Source organism: Orbicella franksi, chromosome 7, assembly GCF_964199315.1.
Source record: "Orbicella franksi chromosome 7, jaOrbFran1.1, whole genome shotgun sequence".
NCBI classification, from domain to species: domain Eukaryota; kingdom Metazoa; phylum Cnidaria; class Anthozoa; order Scleractinia; family Merulinidae; genus Orbicella; species Orbicella franksi.
In genome coordinates this window covers 20,243,383-20,265,286 of record NC_138151.1, presented here as the reverse complement: position 1 = coordinate 20,265,286, position 21,904 = coordinate 20,243,383, and the positions used below count along the sequence as shown (strand labels likewise).

Below are 21,904 nucleotides of genomic sequence, written 5' to 3'. Positions count from 1 at the left end.
CATCAGGGGAAATACTTGAGTTAGGCGCACGGAGTTTGTTTACGATAAATGAGTATGTGATTGCAAACGCTAGCTTAAATTTGTGCTTCCAGCTTAGAGTAATGTTGTACTTAATTTAATATTCTATGAAACTTGTGAGTCTACAGAAACTGGCAGCGTCACGCAACGTGTCAACAAATCGTGACCTCTTCACTAGCATAGACTTTGACACTATGCATATCTGACTTTAAAACCTTGGTTGCTGCTGAAAAATGTTGATTTTAGCAATAGACAAAGGTTGAGAGTCAGCTAGTGAAATCATTTATTTAAGGTATATATATTAAAGTGAGGGCGTCGAACGCACTCTCATAATCTCTGATTACTACTCGTAATATATATAAAGTGCCCCAAGTGTAACAGATGCTAGGACTACTGTCCAACTCTATGTGGATGATATGAAGTGTTATCGAGTTATTGATAATGGTTCTGATGCAGTTCAACTACAAAGAGACTTATTAAGTTTAAATGGTTGGTTGTCTGAACATTTCATGAAATTTAATGCTAATAAGTGTAAGCACCTTGTCATGACAAAGAAAAAAATTATGCACACATCATATAATCTGAGTGGGTCGCAGGTTGCAGTCATTTCAATTGAGAAAGATCTTGGTGTTCATGTTTCTTCAAATTTATCATGGATGATCACATTGACTTAATTATAAGTAAAGCAAATAAGATGTTGGGTATTATCTACAGAATGTGCACCACTGATTGTGACCAAAAACTTTGTTGATTCTATATAAATCATTGGTATGACCGCAGTTGGAGTACGCTTCTCAAGTCTGGTCTCCCTTCACTAAAGAAAAAATCAAGGCCCTTGAGCGTGTTCAAAGACGTGCCACCAAATTTATCTTGAAATGTGATTTAACTTATCCAGAGTGTTTAGGTAAATTAGGTCTTTTGCCTCTCGAGTTTAGAAGGGAGATTTTAGATTTATGTTTCATTTTTAAATGTCTTAAAGGGCACATTGATTTTGACATCCTATCGTATGTTAACTTCAAATCCTATAAGTACGATATGAGAAATACAGAAGCCATACTTGCCAAGGGTTGGTTTAGAACCAATGTCTTTAAATTGTCATTTTTTAATCGCATTGTGGATTTATGGAACAGCCTGCCTGTAGCTATTAGGACAATTGATCAATTGTCATTGTTTAGTAAGAAATTGAATCAGTTTTACATTAGTGAATTTAACTTAAATAAGGATAAATTTTTATAGTTTTCTGATCACTTATTGTTGTTGCAATTATTGCCTGTATTGGTATTCTATGTAATAACATTTTATATCTTATCTCAGGCAGTTTATTTAAAATAAGGAATTTAGAATTCTGTATAAACTGGCCTAATTACTCAGATATCTCCTTTTTATACTTGTAAATATATTTAATTCTTTATTTTATTTTATTTTGATTATCCGTGTAATTGAATTCGAGTAATTAAATAAATGAATAAATAAATAAATATCAAAGAAGCAGCCAGGCAAAGTTCTGTTCATAGCCAGTAAATTTACCCTGTGCCTGGTCCCTAATGAAACCCCTGACAATTGTCTATTTCTGTATGTTAATATTACAAATACATTTTTTTTATAAAAAGAAGTTTCAAACTTTTTCAGATCAGTATTGTAATATACAGTACATGTACAGTATATGTATGGTTCTCATTATCCAGGGGTTTCATTAAGAACCAGGCACTGGGCAAATTGACTGGCTGTGAGGTTGATTTTGCCCACCCAGTTTGACCATCTAGGGGAACGTTTTTCTTGTAAAGAAGTTCAGATAAATAGTCTTAATTGCCTGCCTGTGAAAACAAGTTATCCTCCTGCTGAAAACGGTAATGAAACCCCTGGTTATCTGTTGAATGTTTTATTCTAGGGTGAACATGTGTGGTTGGATAACACTAATGGAGGGGAGTTTGATGTTCCCATTGGAGCGCTGGTCAAGATGGCAGACTCAGGCCAAATTCTAGTTGTTGACGATGAGGGAAAGGTACATTACTCTGCATTACATTAATAGAAAAAAACTATTGTAAACTTCCAAAAAAAGCCCTGAACTAATGGTTTATTTTGACAAAATTGTGAGATTTTTCATGAATTGTGCAATTGGATGTAATTTGAGGTCTAATGATTGCTCGAAATCGCACCATCGCGTAATATCAGAAGGTCTGTCCACAATTACACTGTACTCTGTACTGAGGTTACTCAAGGTGCATCCTTACAACACCTGACTCCAAAATCTTTCAGCACCAATAAATGAATAAATGGAAATTTACCATATCTTGCCCCTGATTTCCACTTTCCATTCACTACATTTTATCGTAACACTGCTGCATTCAAATTGTGAAGTGGAGAAATAAAAAAATAAAAAATGCAAAATACAATACTGTACCATAAACAGAAATGATCAGTAACAATAATTTGATCTTTTTGCATCTAAAGGAACACTGGATTCAGTCCTATCTGGCCAACAAACTTAAAATAATGCATCCAACAAGTGTCAAAGGAGTTGATGACATGGTATGTACAATAACTTTGCACAGAAAAATTCTACAAAACCCACTCGGGAAAGCTGCTAGCAAAGTATAATATTATCACAGTTCTGTAGAATGAAACAGTCAATCTCTTATATTATAATATGTCTGTACAGTTACCCCCTATATTGCAGTTAGGTTATAATTAAAAATTACTAGCAGGGAATTATTTTGTACAAACCAATTGACAATGGGAGCATTGGAATGCAGCATGTTGTTGGGGATTGGTTCATTTTAGTCATTTTAGTCTTCTCGTCCGGCTGTTGTGTGAGTTAATATCTACTACTTCAATCAGTAGTACTTGTATTAAATAAATTGATTTCTCCTATTTATAACAATACTCACATATCAGAAGGAGTCAATATCAGGCTAGTATATACTGGTATGGGTATAATTACATATCCCTAAACCTGGAAGCCATATTGGATTGAGCACTGCTGCTCCAAATATTGTCATTTTTAAGTATAACTCTAGTCTGGACAGTGTATTCTTGGTGAATTAAATAAATGTTTGGTTCAAACACAGTGGTATAACCTGCATGTAAGTTTCCAGACCAGAAAAGCATATGGTGAATAATTGAAAATATCCATACATGTACCTCCCCCATGGAAGGAATTTTTTTTTATAAGAACTCCCCCCCTCCCCCCACCCCTTTGGAAATTCCAATTAAGCTTCATACGTTACACCTGGAGCTTTTTGGCAAAAACGCATTTCTGGACATTTTGGACATTTTTAGCCTGGATATGAGCTAAATTAGCTCCAAGCTACTTAAAAAGGCATTTGCAACAAGACAACTGGCATGCCTTTCTCTCCACTAGCGCTGTGTTGTATGACACTTTCGCTCAGGCATGTGCAGAAATCAAAATTTTGAGGTTTTTGGACAAGAAAGTGACCTGCGTCTTTGGGCTTGTCTTTTTTTTTTCTGCCTTTCCTTTTTCTCCTTTTCTTATCTTTTTGCTGCAGTTGTTGAACTTCTACTGGGCTTGCTTCCAGTTGAAGAATTGCTGAGAAAGTATCTTTGATCGTACAGGAAATTCTTACCACGGAGTAGCCAAGTGTAGTTGAGGGAAATTCTACTTGGACTTTTTCACTCCATTTTTAAGCATTTTTATGCATATTTCAGGCTCAGTTGATCCAATCACTCTGATCTGGGTATTGTTGGAAAGGTCTTTTCCTTCTGCAGAACTTGAGTATAAGTGATACCAATTTTGGTCAAAGGTTGTGACATCAGAAGTGAAACAAAGGCCAACGCTTATTATTAGTGGTCACCCGTGGTACAGGCCTCAATGGGTTAAATTGTCTGGTCTCACAGAACACCCCAACCCTGGGAAATTCCAATCCCTTCTGTGAGGGGCTTATGGATATTTTCTGGAACTGCACAATGCATGTATCTTCATTTTCTTAAAGAAAAAGTCACGTGCAAATTGAATGATCTAATTGATAATTTTTTAATGTACAATTTCTTTTTCATTTGTATCAACTATAGATTCAACTTGGAGACCTAAATGAAGCAGGAATCCTACACAATCTTTTCATAAGATACTACAATCATCAGATTTATGTAAGTCTGATTGCAGTTTTGTTAGTTTTCAGTGCCAGGTAAATCAAGGTATTCATTTATACCTGATTCATGTATGGACCTCTACCATGTAGGTGAAGACAACTTCTCATGTGTACACAGTGTGTTTGTACCCCTAACCCCTCAGGCCTCAAAATTCTCAATTTTTTTACTCAAGGTTCAACAATTAGAATGTCATCACTTAAAGGCTACATTGTAGATGACTGTATAGTAGTGACTAAACATTTTGTAGTGTAAGTTAACAGGGCATACATGAGGCCCATGCATAACTCCTGTTAATTAGCTTTATGACTGTTTATCTTGAAATCTTGGAAGCCTCTAAGACGAGCCACAAAGTCCTGTTTTGCAGTGTTTAAGTTGTCATAGAGCCCAAGGTCATTAATTATCTTAGATTTTCAAACAATGGGATTATGGTCTGAGCATCTTGCTTTGGTAAATCTCAGATTTAACCATGCACCTCCCTTTGTGCATTAACACATTCAATACTATTGTATATCCACGTGTATAGCACTTATAAATAGAGGGCTGCATACATGTATTATGCATCGACCATCACTTGTTTCCACATGACATGGAGTGATTATGGGACAGGAGATGTTTTTCAGGCTATACACATGTACTGCACTCTCAGTGGTAACAGGTCATTTCACCCTGGGTCCGTTTCGCCCCAACTCAAAGTCGTTTTGCCCCAACTCAAAGTTGGTTTGTCCCAACTCAAAGTCAATTTGCCTAAAGTTTTATTTATGCAAATTATGGAGTAGTTGGTTCCCAAATATGTTCAGTTTCTCTATTTCCTTCCTTGATACACCTGTATACCTGTTGAGGTGGTAACTGGTCATTTCGCTAATGCATCACTGGTTCGCCAACGACCTGTTCGCCAATGTATGAAGTCGATTTGCCAATGTCCTGGATCAGTTCATATATGTCAGTTTGCCAACGTCCACAATACTTTTTGGATAAGGTCTGAAATGTATTTAAAAATCACCAGAGAAATGAAATGTCACCTTAATATGAGATGACATGTGTGTTTATAGGTTGTTAGTGTCATTTGAAATTGTTCTTTTCACTCTCCCGTATCTCTCTTTCCTCACGCCATGTTGATGATGCACTGGTTGATTGATGGCCAATCATAGTTGTAAAACTTAGAAAACCATCAGCGACTTTTTACACTGTAGAGTTTGAACCATCTGTAAAACCTTTTTGTTAAACATTTGCCAAGAATGATTTGGACCAGATATGTTTGTTTGTTGTTGCACTCACGTAGAACAAAGTCAAACAACTTTGATTGATTGATGGCCAATTGTATTTGAATACTTATAAATTTTACCTGTAGCATATGAAACTCCTTTTAAACCTTTCTATTAAACATTTGCTTAGTTAAAGAGCCATTGAGTCTAAATTTATTTGTTTGATTACGGGCATAGAAGTGTTGGAAGTGTAGGAAGGTGTGAATTTTTCCCTTTGTTTTTCAAGGCAACAAATTAGTTTGCTTTAACAAAAGAAGTAAACAACATTAGCATTAACCAATCAAATGATCAGAATTTAGATCCTGCTCGGATAAGGGTGTACCTTTATATATCCAACACCATGTCAGCCTGATGCAATGTTTTGTTCGAGTTAACCATTAATAGCTTTCTAAATCGTATGAAAAAAATTCGGCCAAACTACATTATGTAACTTTTGGTGGGGCAAATCGACTTTGAGTTAGGGCAAAACGACTTTGAGTTGGGGTGAATCGACTTTGAGTTGGGGCGAAATGACTTTGAGTTGGGGCAAAACGACTTTGAGTTGGGGTGAAACGACTTTGAGTTGGGGTGAAACCACTTTGAGTTGGGGTGAAACCACTTTGAGTTGGGGCAAAACGACTTTGAGTTGGGGTGAATCGACTTTGAGTTGGGGCAAAACGACTTTGAGTTGGGGCAAAATGACTTTGAGTTGGGGTGAAACAACTTTGAGTTGGGGTGAAACGACTTTGAGTTGGGGTGAAACAAGTTTGAGTTGGGGTGAAACAACTTTGAGTTGGGGCAAAACGACTTTGAGTTGGGGTGAATTGACTTTGAGTTAGGGCGAAACGACTTTGAGTTGGGGCAAAATGACTTTGAGTTGGGGTGAAACGACTTTGAGTTGGGGTGAACTGACTTTGAGTTGGGGTGAAACGACTTTGAGTTGGGGTGAAACGACTTTGAGTTGGGGTGAAACAACTTTGAGTTGGGGTGAAACAACTTTGAGTTGGGGTGAAACAACTTTGAGTTAGGGCGAAACGACTTTGAGTTGGGGCAAAATGGACTTGGGGTGAAACAACCATAATTTCACTCAGTTTATTCACACACAGAACGTAATAATCTTCTTGGTTTTTACAGACCTTCACAGGCTCAATTTTAGTGGCCGTTAATCCGTACCAGCTTTACCCCATCTATGATGCTGATCATGTGAAGAAGTACAAGAATCGAAAGTTGGGTGATTTACCTCCTCACATCTTTGCCGTAGCAGACAATGCATATTCTCACATGAAAAGGGAAGCTCATGATCAATGTGTTATCATCAGGTATGCATTATAGTATGCACTACAATATTAACTGTTACAGGTGTTTATTATCCAACTGCAGTGAATATTGCCAAAATATGAAATGAAACAAGTATAAGTAACATTGTTACACAGAGATATTGTATAGTTGGTTATTTGTACAGTAATCGTGTAGAAAACCTGTTTGACAGGTCAGTGCGCTTGCGAAACTGTCATACTCTCCCTCTTTCACTGACAGCAGTTGGATAATAAATCTCTTATACACGTAAGTTGTTTTGATATGTAGTATCGCTGTATATTTTTTGTTTGTTTACTACGGCACAACAACACATACAGCGATACTACATGTACACACCAAAATATCTAATAAGAGATAATTATATTTAATTAAATTGAATGTAATGTATTGTAAATGCCAATCTTTACATAACATAAATATTCTCTTACAGTCCATGGTTTGAACTTGAATCAGACCTCAACAGCTGGGAATTATTAGGATTTATTTTAACACTCTTTCTGTCTAGAAGTATATAGTCAAACTGAAAGAAACAAATTACAATTACTTTGAGGCTCTGTGCCATAATTGTCGTAATTGACCTTGAACTAATACAAACTGAAAATATGTTATAATTTTACTTACAATTCTTGTAATCCTTTCCCATCTGTAAACCTTGCGTTTACTACGATTATCAGTTGAGTAAGGCGGGACGAAAGTTTGGTCACCAAGTTTTAATGTAAAATCATGTTGTTGTCACGGGCAACTTACCTCGTTTCCGTTGGTAACAATATCAACAGCTGTTGGTCGCCTGTCGCGTCGCCTACAATTTCGCGCGCTTTCCTATCAATTGACGTCAAAGGCCGACAAGTTGCCAATGGATACGGAGCCAGTTGCTCGTGACAACAACACGATTTTTACGTTAAAACTTGGTGACCAAACTTTCGTCCACCTTACTCAACTGATAATCGTAGTAAGTTATGATTCTCTCTGTACCAACTTAACGTCTCTTAACGAAATAGCGTTCCCTCTGCGAGATTCAAACCGCGTGATCCCTTTTATAGAGGTATGTGTCCCTAGGGACCTTACATAATCCCGCAAGGACTTATATAACTTTGTGTTCATGCAAAACAGTCCAATTATGCCTGCTGAATAAAGTAGTTACAATTGTACTACATGTGTCAATACATAACTTGTCAGTAAAGTTATCATTCAGTCGAACAATAACAAACACACTGTAACATGCTACTGTACATTCTTACATGCATCACCTTAAGCAATCAGCTCTAACAAAACAAAATTAATGTTTAACTCGCAATTTCTGATTTCTCTTTACCTGCAGTATTAATGTTAATTCCATAAACTGCTACATTTGTATGCGGAATTTAACTCTAATCACTAGCTGGCCCCACCCTTGGGTGAGGCCTGAAGATTTCGTGACTCACTATTTTTATCGTATCAAGGCAGTTGTTTCATAACATGTAATGTACTCTTGTAAAATGCGTTTTGTATGTGCATCTATTTTTGATGCATAATTTAATAAAACTAATTATGCAGAAATAAATTATCATTAGAAAATGACCAACTGGCTACCGACAGTTTCTTATGAAACAGAAAATAGATTTCCAGATCGAAAAAAAATACTACATGTACTCTTATTGTGCATGTAAATTGTTTATTTATAAATATTAAACAAAACTTGCCACAGCATGTTATAAATGACTGTTTCATTATAATTATAGTGGTGAGAGTGGAGCTGGCAAAACAGAGTCAACTAAACTCATTCTTCAGTTCCTTGCTGCTGTGAGTGGACAGCATTCCTGGATTGAGCAGCAGATTCTAGAAGCCAATCCTGTTCTGGAAGGTAGGTAAAGTCTGTGTACAAGCCAAGTGGCCCATCAGGCCGGTGCTTATCCTGGTTTCTGTAGCATGAAGTGCCTAGAAGTATTTCTACTCCTCCGTGGATGGGATGCTAGTCCATTGTAGGGTTACCCCCCAGTATTGAGTTTACTGGTACTTATTTATACACCTGGGTGGACACTAGGCACTGTGAGAGGAAAGTGTCTTGCCCAAGAATGCAACACAATGTCCCCAGCCAGGGCTCAAACCCAGACCACTTGATCCAAAGACGAGCACACTACGACCATGAGGCCACAGTGCGATGCCTCCCACATTCTGAAAGGTACAATTTACAAATATCCTTGCACATACAATAATTATTAATAATATCTGAATCCATTGCTTTCGTGCCACAGAAGAACGATGATGATCAATCACCCTGCATGTTACTTCTAGATTGAATTGTCCAGTTCATGGTTGTGACAGTCACATTCATATGGTTTAATTGAACAAAACCTGTCATCATTTTCTTATAAAAATATCACCAGATTTCAACAGTGTTTCTCTGTTTACAGTAACGGGATAAAAACTGCAGTTGAACCTCTGCAAACAGATTTCTTCCTCAGCAGTGTATATAATTATATATGATTTATACATGTATAGTCCCAACCAAGTACTAACTCTACGTTTTTTTAATGTGAGTGGACAGTTTCTTGTTTTCTTGAGATCAAGAGCACAGGTGTGTGCTTAAGATGGCTAAGCGATGAGTTAAATCATTGTGTCATACTCACTCAAAGAATTTTTTTTTTTTACTTTTTTTTTTACTGTCAAACAAAATGCACAAATCAATGAGCATACAAAAGCTCTAATCATCTTACCACTTGTCAATGTGACCAGAAGTGGTCACTTGCATTTCATAACTAGCTAGGCGTCTTCATTACAACTACAGTACAGTATGTGTACTGTAAGTATTTTTCTACTTTACTTTAATGTCACAACATTTGTGTCATGGCCTTAACTTTTGGGTGCAATTAACTTGAGTCATGCAGTGTTTGTGTAGTCCCTTGCAACTGAAATACACCCACACTGTATTTTGTTTGTTTTTGTTCATCTTAGGATTGTTTCTTTTTCCTTGTTTACCTTTTTTAGCTTTTGGAAATGCCAAGACAGTACGGAATGATAACTCCAGTAGGTTTGGTAAATATATTGATGTCCATTTCAACAAGACTGGCTCAATTGAAGGTGCTAAGATTGATCAATACTTGTTAGAGAAATCCAGACTTGTCTATCAAGTGAGTCACTAATAAATTTGTTAATATATTAATACAGTCAAGTTCTTATTAATTTATCACAAACTTAGATCTGATAGATTATAACTTGAGTGAACAATAGCGAACTCCTTGTGCAGTTGTACATGTAAATTTGTATTTACTTGACTAGACACATGTCCAGCTTGGCTCCAATCCGAGTTATTAAAATCAAGTAACTGTGTGTGTTTCAATTACTTGAATTAATTGATAACATTTTGTACAGTATCGCTTTTGACACAGGGTAAAAAAATACCTTATAGTAAGTGTTATGTACTTAATACACTCTACATGTTAGAGCTTACTATGTAAAGACACAGGTGACTGTCACAGCTAAATAAATGAATTTTATTATCATAAATCAACAAAAACTTCGCTTTATCCTTTCTACTGAGGTATTGTCTGAGCCAAGTTTTGTTAATCTCACTGAGCTGTCTCTGCATGTGAACACTGGGCTGCCACAGGTCCGAAATGACCTGTGGACTTCTTTGGAAAAGTCCCCTCCCCTATGTCTTCACCTTCAATTGTTTTTATCACCTTTGCCCTTGCTCCCTGATTATTAAACCAAGCAACATCTGAAATGATCAAAATACAATACATTACTACCATATGTTATCATGGCGTGTGTTGGAAAATATTTCAACTCTGAAAAAAAGCCAAACGAGAGGTGAAATGCATGGGAACCATCTGAAGTCTGTAGGCTATGAAGCTGATATTTTCTACCAGTTTGGGAAGGTGCCAACTTGTCACGAAAGACACAAAAAGTATCAGACCTACTGTGCAATCTTGTGGAAAAGACCATTGAATAATCAAGTACAGTTTGGAAAATGTTCATGTTTTTACTGAGGGAGCAAGCTTGTTTTTACATCGATTTTGTGTGAAGAACAACGGTGTGACATATTGGGCACATGAGGAGACAGTGTCATACTTTGTTCTTTTTGTGGTGGATTTTTAACCATCACATGCTTTAAGAAAAGGCAATAAGCCGCTACTGTTTGTAACATTTTGTATTTATCCTGGTCAGGAAATTTTGAAAATTGATATCTGTGGCAACCACAATACATTACCTTATGGTCTTTTGCTTTAAGATGCCTGATGAAAGAAATTATCACATATTCTACCGTATGCTTGCTGGAATGTCACCCAAAGACAGAGAGTTGCTTCACTTGACGGATACCTCAGATTATTATTATCTGACACAAGGCAACTGTATCTCATGTGAAGGAATGAATGATTCAGAAGAATTTGCAATTATAAGAGGGGCAATGAAGGTACATATTAGCTGTCTAACACAGTCTAGCAAACTAATATTTAACATTAATTTCAGGTTTAAGTCTAACTTAATTAACCAAATAGAAATTTGCATGCAGCTACATGTAGCTGCTAGACTACAAGTAATCCCTCTTTCACTTAGTCTGTCAAACAAGACCACAAATAAACCACTAGAAAACAAATGGCGGCGTGAAATCCTGGGGGAACGGCCACTTTTTTCTCGCGGTTTTCTTTCGCATCATGCACAATGGACTAAGCGAAAGAGGGACTGCTGGTAGTCTGGGTCTGTTTTCAGTTATGTATGTACATTTACCTACTAGATTTGGTCACAGTGTCTTTTCAGTTCACATCATAATTTTTTACGGAATATTTTTTGATGCAAAGGCTTAAGTTGTTAGCAAACAGATTATAAGGTTATTGACAGTGTGTATATGCATTGATGTTGTTCAGGAGGTTGTAATGTTTTTCCTGTTTCCCTTGTTGCAGTATACACTTAACATGTGTACTTTACATTGTATGTCTTGAGAAGGTGGAAGAAAGCTTTCATGAAGTTACATTATATTTGCATGCATGATATATTTACATGTACAGTATAGAGTATGAGGCCAACATATTGTGTGAATGCTGGTTCAAGCAAGTTCACAGAAGTAGCCGAGTGCCTGACTTGTCCTTCAGAAACTCAGACATCCTCTTGTCAGTCTTATCAACTTTCACCTACATGTACCCTCGTCTAATTTGAACCTATTGAAGCTTTTTTTCACGCCTGCATTGCACATGGTGTTTTTCACCTTTGTCATCCTCTCATTCTCATGTGGCTGTACTTGTTTGATACATGTTGATGATAAGATTTCATTATTGCATTTTTGTAAAAAAAAAAAATAAGAAGAGCAAGTCTCCTCTTTGTTTGGCCAGACTAGGCTTAAGATTTGTAACATGTGTAAAGACAGTAGGGTTGGATGTTCATTTGCCGACAAAACACAATTCTGTGGCAAGGTTATCACACAATAGTGTTCCATTACAAGCAGTCTGACATAACTGTATACTGAAATACACACTCTTGCTACAGTACTGAATTCACTGGCAATTCTTGTCTCATTAGGTTTTGATGTTTAGTCAAGATGATAGCTGGAACATTTTCAAGATGTTAGCAGCTATTCTTCACATTGGAAACCTTGAATTTGAAGGTATTAACCTTGTAAAATTATTTTAAACACATGAACAATGTATATTAAGGATGTTGCCCACTAAATACAAAGGGTTTTGCGCCAAATTGTAGTTAGGACCATGCAGAAAAAGTAGATCTTTTCAAGGGCTATTGGAATCTACAAAGAAAAATGAGGGTAGCCATGCATTTTTTTGAGATAATTAGCCTTGAATCTCAACAAAAATGTTGACGTCAGCATTTTTCTTAAAAAAGAAGGAAAAGATCGTTCTTTGCAGATTTCCTTAGAATTTGCCTTTACACACAAAAATGCAAACTCATCTATAAAGATCTTTAAAGTACATGGTAAATGGTAAAAAAGGAGGGGACATTTTTGGTTTGTTTTTAGTTACAAAATCGTTGCAGCAGCGTTTTTATCATTTCTGACAACACTCCCCTGGTTTAGCCAAAATACAGTCTAAAGCTCTTTCTCACCACCAGAAACTAGTCACTTGTTGAATAGGCCTGCCACTTCCATTTCATAACATAAAATGTAGGGGTAGCTATGCGTTTTTAAATATTTAATGAGTTATTTTTATCTTTTTTTGAAAACCTTTACGGTGCCCTTTACAATTTTTCTTTTCACCTCCCCAGTAAGTCAACATTTGCATCTCTTGCACTTGTTTAGCATGCGCACTACACCATTTGGAGGTACATGATTTTCTACGGATGTAACAGCTAGTTTTTCAGCTGGAGAACATCAATAGTTACAATGTAGTGGTTAGGGATATGCTGCTATTCTGGCGTTCCTGGTTTAAGTACAGGTTCATTAAACTTGATTCAGTCACAGTAAGAAAATGTTGCTATCATTTTAGTTGCGCACTTGGCAGCGTAGTTGATTACGTCAATGTCAACCCTAGGGCACACATGGTGTGTAAACCATGCTTTTCGTGATGTACAGAACATGTGCCCACTAACAATAGTAGGCACCGTCCTTAATGCATGTAGTTTTAAAATTTGAGCTTGTGTACATGTACGTATTTGACTATGAACACAATTCTGTTTATTAAAAAGTTGTACAGTGTTACAGTATAATTGTATTAAAATAATGTCTATTAAAAAGTTGTACAGTTGTAGAGTTGTACGGTGTAATTCAAAACAATGTATAGAATTTGTAACATTACCACTGTGAAGATTAAAATAATTTACTTTGTATTTGTGTGTGTGTTCTAGCCACTATAAGAAGCACTGTTGACGCTTGTGACATAACGGACCATGATCTGGGAAAACTGGTTGCTGGTCTGTTAGAGGTAAGGAAAAAGAATCATTACATGTGTCCTAGCTGTGTTTTTCACTGCATGTAAAGGAAATGTTAGGTTTGAATGCTGGAGGGTTATACAGCAGTGAATGAGTCAGCCTCAAAATACTGTACACGTGGACGGCTCATTGCCCCCTGCTTCTCAATTTACTGGACACACATGTAGCACTGCTCATTAGATTGTCTTAAAAACTGGAAGAGGTCTGCCAGGAGATCTCTCTTTTTTGTGAAAAACTGGCCTTAGTCTCCTCCCAAGGTTTATGATGACTTGCCTACAAATCAAGCACAAAACACTGAACCACTGTATATGAGATTTATTCACTTCATGATCAACTGACACCATTACACTGCATGTGGAAACTTTTGCACCTTGCCCCTTTTAGCATGTTTGATTGATTAGCCTCTCTGTACACGTACATGTATAACAGTGAGACAACATGCTAATCATATAATTAGGATTGTGGCAAACTGTAGCTGATTATGAAAGTCTCTTTATAAACGAGGTGTTATGGGTCTATCTAAAAAGGAGCATAATTCAAACACAAGTTCCAATGGAAGGCTTGTAGCAGGCATTTGGGCTTGTAGTTATTACAACATTGATGTCCTGTCCCAGGGAGTGAGTGCAGAACATTCCTTACCACAGTTCATAACATTATAGGTCAGTATACAGAAAGATAAAAATTTACTGGCAAAACAATTGCATTTAAGTGGCAATAATTTGTGATAGCTATGTTATACTGTATCCATGATGTTCATTACCTTCTATTTAAGGTTTCATATGAAAATTTGATTGAAGCCTTCACAAGCCGCTCAACATTTGCTCGTGGGGAAATGATATTTTCCCCTGTGAGTGCTGTAAAAGCTGTTGATATGAGAGATGCATTTGTCAAGGGAATATATGGAAGAATCTTCATATGGATAGTTAACAAAATAAATGCTGCTATTTTCACCGAAAAGGTGTGTACACTGTGCATACATGTAAACTAAATGACTGTACAGTGTACAGATCACAGTTCTCGGAGCATTTCAGTTTACATTTGTAACAAGGAACATGTAGTAAAAATGGCCAACAGGCCTTCTTTGTGTTATGTAACACTTTGCTTTGAGGAAATCTAGTGTAAGTTTCATTGCTGTCAGTAGCATTGTTAGGTTATAATTGTCAACAGGCTTAATTAAATAACAGCAAACTTCCTTTGTGCAGTTTCACGCAAAACACACTTTTTGACAAACATAAATGCTTAACGTTCATTTTTCTGATGTTCAGGTCAACCCCTCAGCATACAGGTCATCTATAGGAGTTCTTGATATTTTTGGATTTGAAAACTTCAATTCTAATAGGTAAGTATGTAAGGTAATATATGCAGACATCTGACACAAACACTGCATTGCTTTAACATTAGACCACACACTGAATAAATGTCATTCGACAGGTCAGGGTATTAAATATTTGTTGTAAAGTTTTCATGTTAATGTACATGTATGATAGTGTCTATGTATGAAACAAATGTTATGATCCACCCATCTGCCCTGCCTCTCCTTACTTAAGCTCTGCTTCCTTTTATCCTCCTTCCTTCCCTCCCTCCCTACTTCCTTCCCTCCCTCCCTCCTTCTTTCTCTCTCTCCCTCCCTCCTTCCCTCCCTCCCTCCCTCCTTCCTTCCTTCCTTCCTCCCTTCCTTCCCTCCCTCCCTCTCTCTCTCCTCCTTCCTTCCTTTCTTCCTTCCTTCATTCCTTCGTTCCTTCCTTCCTTCCTCACTTTATTCATTGCTGCCTGCCTTCCTCCCTCCCTCCCTCTCTTCCTTCCTTCCCTTCTCCCTCCTTCCTTCCTTCCTTCCTTCCTTCCTTCCTGTCTTCCTTCATGCCTGCTTGACTTCCTTCTTGCTCCCCCACATTCCTTTGCACCTCCCTCCCTCGCTCTTTTCATCCTTCCTTCCCTTTTTTTTGTTAAACATTAATGTACACATAATCATACTGCTTTTTGTTTGTGATAAGTTTTGAACAGCTTTGCATCAACTATGCTAATGAGAACCTTCAGCAATTCTTCATTCAACACATCTTTAAACTGGAACAGGCAAGTAACAAAACTCGTATAAAGAAATGTGTTCAACAAAGCAGTGACTACTGGTGTAAATTCGTACATGTACATATAGATCAAAATGTGTTAATGTGGCCGTTTAAGGCATTATATTTGTGGCTTATCGCATAATAAAACAACAGAGTTAATGTTCGCGGGCATAAATATGTTTTGGGCCTGACTCAGACTCATTTTAGACTGAGCCACTAGGCGAGAGTTAAAATGAGCTCTGAGAAGGGCCCAAAACATATTTATGCCCAAGAACATAAACTCTATTACTATTATTATCACCTTGGAGGGCATCGAGAAAATAAAAACTGAAAAAAATGCCCGGGGGGGGGGGTGTACTTTGGGAATTTCTGGGTGGGGATGTGCCACTGGGACCCTGGAACCCTTAGCCTATACCAGAGCTAGTTCAGCTGAATTTTGCTACCCTATACTAGAGTAAACTCCCCAAATCCCCCCATCAATTGACACTGTTGAGGCTGATTTTCGTAAATTTAAACTTGCCGATTTGATTTTTTATTTTTTTGAGTGGCAATTCCTGGTTTCCTCAGTCTAGATAAAATGTTTAACCAACTAGTCAGTTTTGTGAAAAATTATACCCTATTCTAGACCCAAATGCTCTGATTTATATACCCTATCCTAGAGTAAACTGCTTGAAAACCATACCCTTCACAGTGGCACATACTTAGATAGCCCATATATGGCAGTGCCCCCCCAGGAAAAAAATGAAAACAAAACAGTCTGAATAATCACGCGAGCGTTTACAAGTTGAATGGCCTTTATTTTCCCTCAATGAAAATACACAATACATCAAGCGAAGCTGGCTAGAAATGACAAAATCTTGCCATTTGAGTTTTCAAAAATTGTAGAAGACATGAAAGAAAAGTTCGATAAAGCTTATTTGTAATTGTTCAAATTAATTGTACAATTGTTTGATTCTCACATTCATTGGTTTATTTCAGCGGGCTAAACTAATTCTCCATTTTAGCCCACAAAATGCGCCACAAAGCCCGACAATGTGATAATAATGTTCATTCTAAGATATTGCTATAGCACATGAATATTTAATGGTTAAAATTTGTTTGCTTGACTATGATAGTGTTCGAAAGATCTAATTAGACGGCAATTATTAACTGATCTAATCCAGTTTACTTGTATGTAACAATACATCTGCTGTGTTGCCATGGAATGTCATGTCATGCCAGACCACGTCACACACTTTCTTAATGAACATCTCCGTGCATTTTCAGGAGGAATACAACAAAGAAGATATAAAATGGCAGCACATTTCATTTGTCGACAATCAGAACGTTCTTGATATTCTGGCACAAAAACCCATGAACATCATAGCCTTGGTGGATGAGGAAAGCAGATTTCCAAAGGTAACTTTTAACTTTCCTTGGTATGTTTTTCCTGCCACTGATGCGTTTTTACCTCACGGACTCTGCCAGTTCTGAATGAAAATAACTCCATATTAACAATAGTTTTTTTGTTCTGTAGGGAACAGATGCCACAATGTTACAGAAATTAAATACACACCACAAACGATCCAAACTCTTCCTTTCCCCGGTCAATTCAACCTCTGCACTCTTTGGTATTCGTCATTTTGCGGGAACTGTTTACTACAGTGCCAAAGGTAAGGAAGGTATAATTGTGACATCTAATTTGCATGATATTTTTGAAAGTTTTTCGGGTTTCACGGGCAACAAAACGTTTGGTTTTCAAGGTAAGGAAAAAGTCAACGAATTTTATATGGGCTGCCAATTTCTTTAAACGTTTGTTTGGGAGAAGATAACGTTCTCTTTCAAGAATTACAATAATCAGAAATGCTCAACAAGACAAGAGTTATCTTATCATGCACAGTTGCGGACAGCAAGAGTCAAAGACAGTCAAAGACAGGAACTCCCTCCCTTCTTGATGGGGACTGTAACTTGGATCATTATTTTGCATTTTAAATTCTTAACCTTGGATGATGCATTTGTAGCTTCTGATTGGTTCTCTAAATCTCGGTTATCAGCCTTTATAATCCATCAAATACTATTTTTTGCTTTCCTGCGGTTGGTCTAAGCGCTTCACGTGCTTCACGTGACTAAATATACCCCAGCTAAAACTGGGCAATATATGAGTGATATTCCTCAATTTTTGTTTATTTCAGAGTTTATTTACACCTGTGTTTGACCTTATATCAAAATAAGCTGGGAAAATATCGCTAAATCTTAAACTTTTCGGCGGGAAGCGAAACATCCGTCGGAAAGAAGTAGCAGATCTGTTGAGCTTTTTAACGCGGAGATACAGAAAATAATTAACTATTATTCCACGAGCGCGCGTTGGATATGAGTTGGCTATAATGATCTCATATCCAACAAGCGAGAGTGGAACAGCTGTATTATTAAAAGCGCCCCCGAAATATACAAAACTAGACTGAAATAAAAATAAAAACGCCCTCAAAAATCACGCGTACGCTCAATATATTCGGAGAGCGTGTCTACATCAAATGTCTTCATCATCTGGTCAATTGAAGAATTTGATATAACAATTATTCCACTCACACTTGTTGGATACGGCGCTCTCGCTTGTAATTTATCATCTCGTATTCAGCGCGGGCTCTTGGAATAATTGTTAATTATACTTCGAGACCAGGTGCGTGTGACTGTATTTTCTTATTATTGACTGGCAGGTTTTCTTGACAAGAATCGTGACACGTTCAGTGCTGATCTTGTTGACTTGGTTGGAGGAAGCAAGTCTGCATTCTTACTTGAACTGTTTTCCAGAGAGAGAGCCATGGTTTGTACTCCTTAAATAAGATCTTTTCGTATAATTGTAAAGGCAGATGACTTGACAATGAGGTTATACTGTAAATATGTTTTGTTTAGGGTGAAGATACAAGAAAACGTTCACCAACTCTTGGAGCTCAGTTTAAGAAGTCTCTTGATTTACTCATGAGAACCTTATCAGCTTGCCATCCTTTCTTCGTTCGTTGCATCAAACCCAACGACTACAAGAAACCAATGGTAAGTCATTTACGTGTCACGTGACTAGGTTTGTTAGCAGAGCTAGGACAGCATAGGTTGCGAAGCTTGAAAACATGTAGCGTGAATTGATACTGTTCCCTGTGTTTTTTGGTTTTTCTACATCAGTTAGAAAACAGAGAAAACTCTAAGGAAAATGTGCGCGTACTATTGCGTTGTATTAGAAAACGAACACTCAACAAGCGACGGTGCAGCGAACGAGTGAATATTCTGATAAACCTCAAAGGTTGAACTAAAATCGTGCATTTCCTTGGTGGGATTTGTTTATTTTATTGGTACTGAGATCTCTCTCGTGCCAAGATCAATTAAAAACATTGAAAAGTTATGCGGAGTACCAGGCTAAGTGAAGTGAAAGGGAGGCCTGATGTTCAGGTTAAGGGAGAACAAAAAAACGGCGTACAGGCGTTACTGATCAAGACTGAATCTATATCATATAACAAACTCTTGCCATGAGCAGTATATTTCACCATTTCTTCCCGAATTGGAGATTCAAATCTTTACATAACGTCACTTACTTTTATCGTCATTCTTGATGATTTTGGTAAAGTTCATTTAACGTCAATCCAGCCATACAGTACAAGTTGTTTATTACGTGTCGTTTGTTTTCAGAGATTTGATAGACTTCTATGCTGTCGTCAGTTGCGTTATTCCGGTATGATGGAGACAATAAGGTACGTTACTTGTACTTCAACTCTTTCGTTCAATGCTAGCCATACAACGCGATAAAGAGCGGTGCCTGACGCAAAAATGCAGCATTAAAGAGATCGTGTGGTGTCAGGTTTGAGATGTCTTGGTTTTGTTTTTTTCCCGCACAATTATAAACCAATCATAGATAATGCACAGACCCCTGTAGTGCCACGTTATCAGTGTGAATCTGGGACGCTCCCTTCGTTCTTGATGACGGCAAAAAAGCGAGCAAGTGAATAGAGACGTCTGCGCACAAGTACGTTTTACAACGTTTTGCAGTTGTATTTGTTACTCTCTAGCCCGTGTATTTTGCTGGTTTGCAACATATAATCACCAGTGGTCTCTTTGTAGTCGCTGATTGAGCTCGTCTTCGTAGTTTATTCATGTCTGTCGAGTTGTTGTTATGTGTGGCGTGTACAGTGTGATAGGATGATTTTCTTTACTCACAGGATACGGAAAGCCGGCTACCCTATACGTCACACGTTTCAGGAATTCATTGATCGTTATCACATGTTGAGTGAAGGTCTGGCACGAGATGGATTAGATTTCCAGGGACTTAAGAATGCTGCCATCACAATCGCCAAGCGGCTTCTAGGAAACAGTGACTGGCAGATTGGCAAAACGAAGGTGTTTCTTAAGGTGAGGCTCAAATAGATACAACTTGGTTCTGTTTTAAGATGGTGGGAAAAGTGGCGCGGAGAAAAACTAGAAGTAAAGAAATTACGACCTTAAGAGTAGAACAGAAAACCTGCAGAATGTGCAAAGCACAGTGTCAGTTGTTCCTCCACTTCACTGATTTCGAGGTGTAACGAGGGTGTGTTGTTATGGACAGGATCAACAGGACATTCAGCTGGAAGATGAGCGAGATAAACTCCTAACCAAACGTGCCATTTTGATTCAGAAAGTTGTGCGCGGCTTTTTAATCCGTCAGCGATACACGAAGATGAAAAGCGGTTCAATTCTCATTCAGAAGACATGGAGAGGATATCAAGAGAAGCAGAAGTATATCAAGGTCAGTTACAACACTCCCTGCAAAGGAGCGCTCATGTTTTCGCGCCCCAATATTTCTGGAAGGGTATGGAATATATGGTAAGAGAATCAGATGTCCTCTGGACTTACTCGCATTCAATCTCCGGGACATTTTGCAATCAAAAAATAAACTTCACGCTTGCTGGCTTCAGCCCTTAATCTAATAAGTGCAACTTTTTTCGATGGACGTTAAACATCTGTTTCTTTGTTATCACTTATCTGTCATCACTGTTCATACCAACTGCATTGCGTCATGTTTACTTCTATCAGGTAACAAACTAAATGCGCAAAATTCCTTGCAGATCCGCAGTGGTCTGGCACGACTTCAGGCCACTTACAGAGCTCATGTTTTAGCTTTAAAATACCTGACATTACGCGAGCGAATGAAAGTTTTCCAGGCATTTTGCCGCGGATTCCTTGCACGACAGGAGTATAAAAACCGCCTGAGAAGCATCATCAAGATACAGTCAGGAATACGAATGGTGCTGGCAAAAAGGAGAACTCAGGAACTGAGAGTAGAGGTGAGTAGCATACAGCAGCAGCTTAGTATATACCACACAAGTCAATGGTCCTTTTCACGCGTTCTGGTTGGTTAACAAAGGACTATTCACCTCCGAGCAGAGATTTGGAAATTCCCGATCATTCGTCGGTTTATTTTCAGAAGTAAATTAAGGTTTTGGTCCGCGTGTTATCTTTTTATTCAGCTTTTGTGGTTTATACAATTTCGCGGCTCGGTAAATATCTATCACTACTTACCTCCACTTCGGTGAATAATTGTTAAATATGGCTTTGACAAACTGAGCAGGAGGACATTGAAATTATCTGGTCGATCAATGTACCTTAGGGCCGATATACCTTACGACAGGAGCCATAATCGGGGATGGAGACCGTAAGTCTTGGGATCCGCGCGCACCTATGATATGGGACAATTTTTCTATATTTAGAACAAATTGCGCCATCCTGACGTCATATATCCGCGCGGATCCACGCACATGTCGGGGGCTCTCGCGTGGATGTTGTCACGTTGCGTGATCAAATGGTGAGAGTTGAGAGATTCTCTTGCGTATTTTTCACAGCGATGGCAGGGAATAAGGCAGGGACTAAGAACCAAGACGCTTATATGTAGTTTTATGCTCTGAGCCAACGGAAAAGGTGGGTTTTTCAGGCTCGAAAACAAGACTTCAATCTCGCGCTGGGAATGAATAATAAGATCTGCTCGCGCTAGTTGTAAGCTTACGCGTATGTTTTTGCGTTTGTTCTGACTAAGAATATAGCAAGAAAACTCTCTACTCTGGTATCGAGTTAATTTGTGAGTTTCTCGGACAATGGTTAATCATAACCAAAACCTGTTTTGATGGTTTCTTATTGTTTCTGTTTGTTTGGCGAGTTTGCAAAAGTTTTTGAAAGGAAAGTCTGACGCGTACAATTAGCTCATTTGCATAGTGCAGCTCGTGCACTTTCAAGTCCGAGTCGTTGTTTTCAATTGTCAACAAATCTTGACAAAGATTTCTTTCGTTATCTTTTGTGCTGAGATGCAGCAACAAA

The 21,904-nt window shown here is 37.8% G+C and overlaps 1 protein-coding gene across 1 annotated transcript in view; it reads left to right on the top strand.

Annotated features, from left to right (window-relative positions):
• LOC145493047 (unconventional myosin-VIIa-like) overlaps nt 1-21,904 on the top strand; it is a 51,478-nt gene that overhangs the window by 2,949 nt on the left and 26,625 nt on the right. The window contains exons 3-22 of the mRNA XM_081472450.1: nt 1,907-2,020; nt 2,470-2,547; nt 4,048-4,122; nt 6,501-6,685; nt 8,402-8,523; nt 9,648-9,790; nt 10,894-11,076; nt 12,177-12,261; nt 13,452-13,528; nt 14,308-14,493; nt 14,801-14,874; nt 15,527-15,605; nt 16,865-16,996; nt 17,115-17,250; nt 18,292-18,398; nt 18,488-18,625; nt 19,253-19,314; nt 19,780-19,969; nt 20,163-20,342; nt 20,662-20,880. Of these exons, the coding sequence (XP_081328576.1) occupies nt 1,907-2,020; nt 2,470-2,547; nt 4,048-4,122; nt 6,501-6,685; nt 8,402-8,523; nt 9,648-9,790; nt 10,894-11,076; nt 12,177-12,261; nt 13,452-13,528; nt 14,308-14,493; nt 14,801-14,874; nt 15,527-15,605; nt 16,865-16,996; nt 17,115-17,250; nt 18,292-18,398; nt 18,488-18,625; nt 19,253-19,314; nt 19,780-19,969; nt 20,163-20,342; nt 20,662-20,880 (2,565 nt within the window). The remainder of the gene's footprint in view (nt 1-1,906; nt 2,021-2,469; nt 2,548-4,047; nt 4,123-6,500; nt 6,686-8,401; nt 8,524-9,647; nt 9,791-10,893; nt 11,077-12,176; nt 12,262-13,451; nt 13,529-14,307; nt 14,494-14,800; nt 14,875-15,526; nt 15,606-16,864; nt 16,997-17,114; nt 17,251-18,291; nt 18,399-18,487; nt 18,626-19,252; nt 19,315-19,779; nt 19,970-20,162; nt 20,343-20,661; nt 20,881-21,904) is intronic.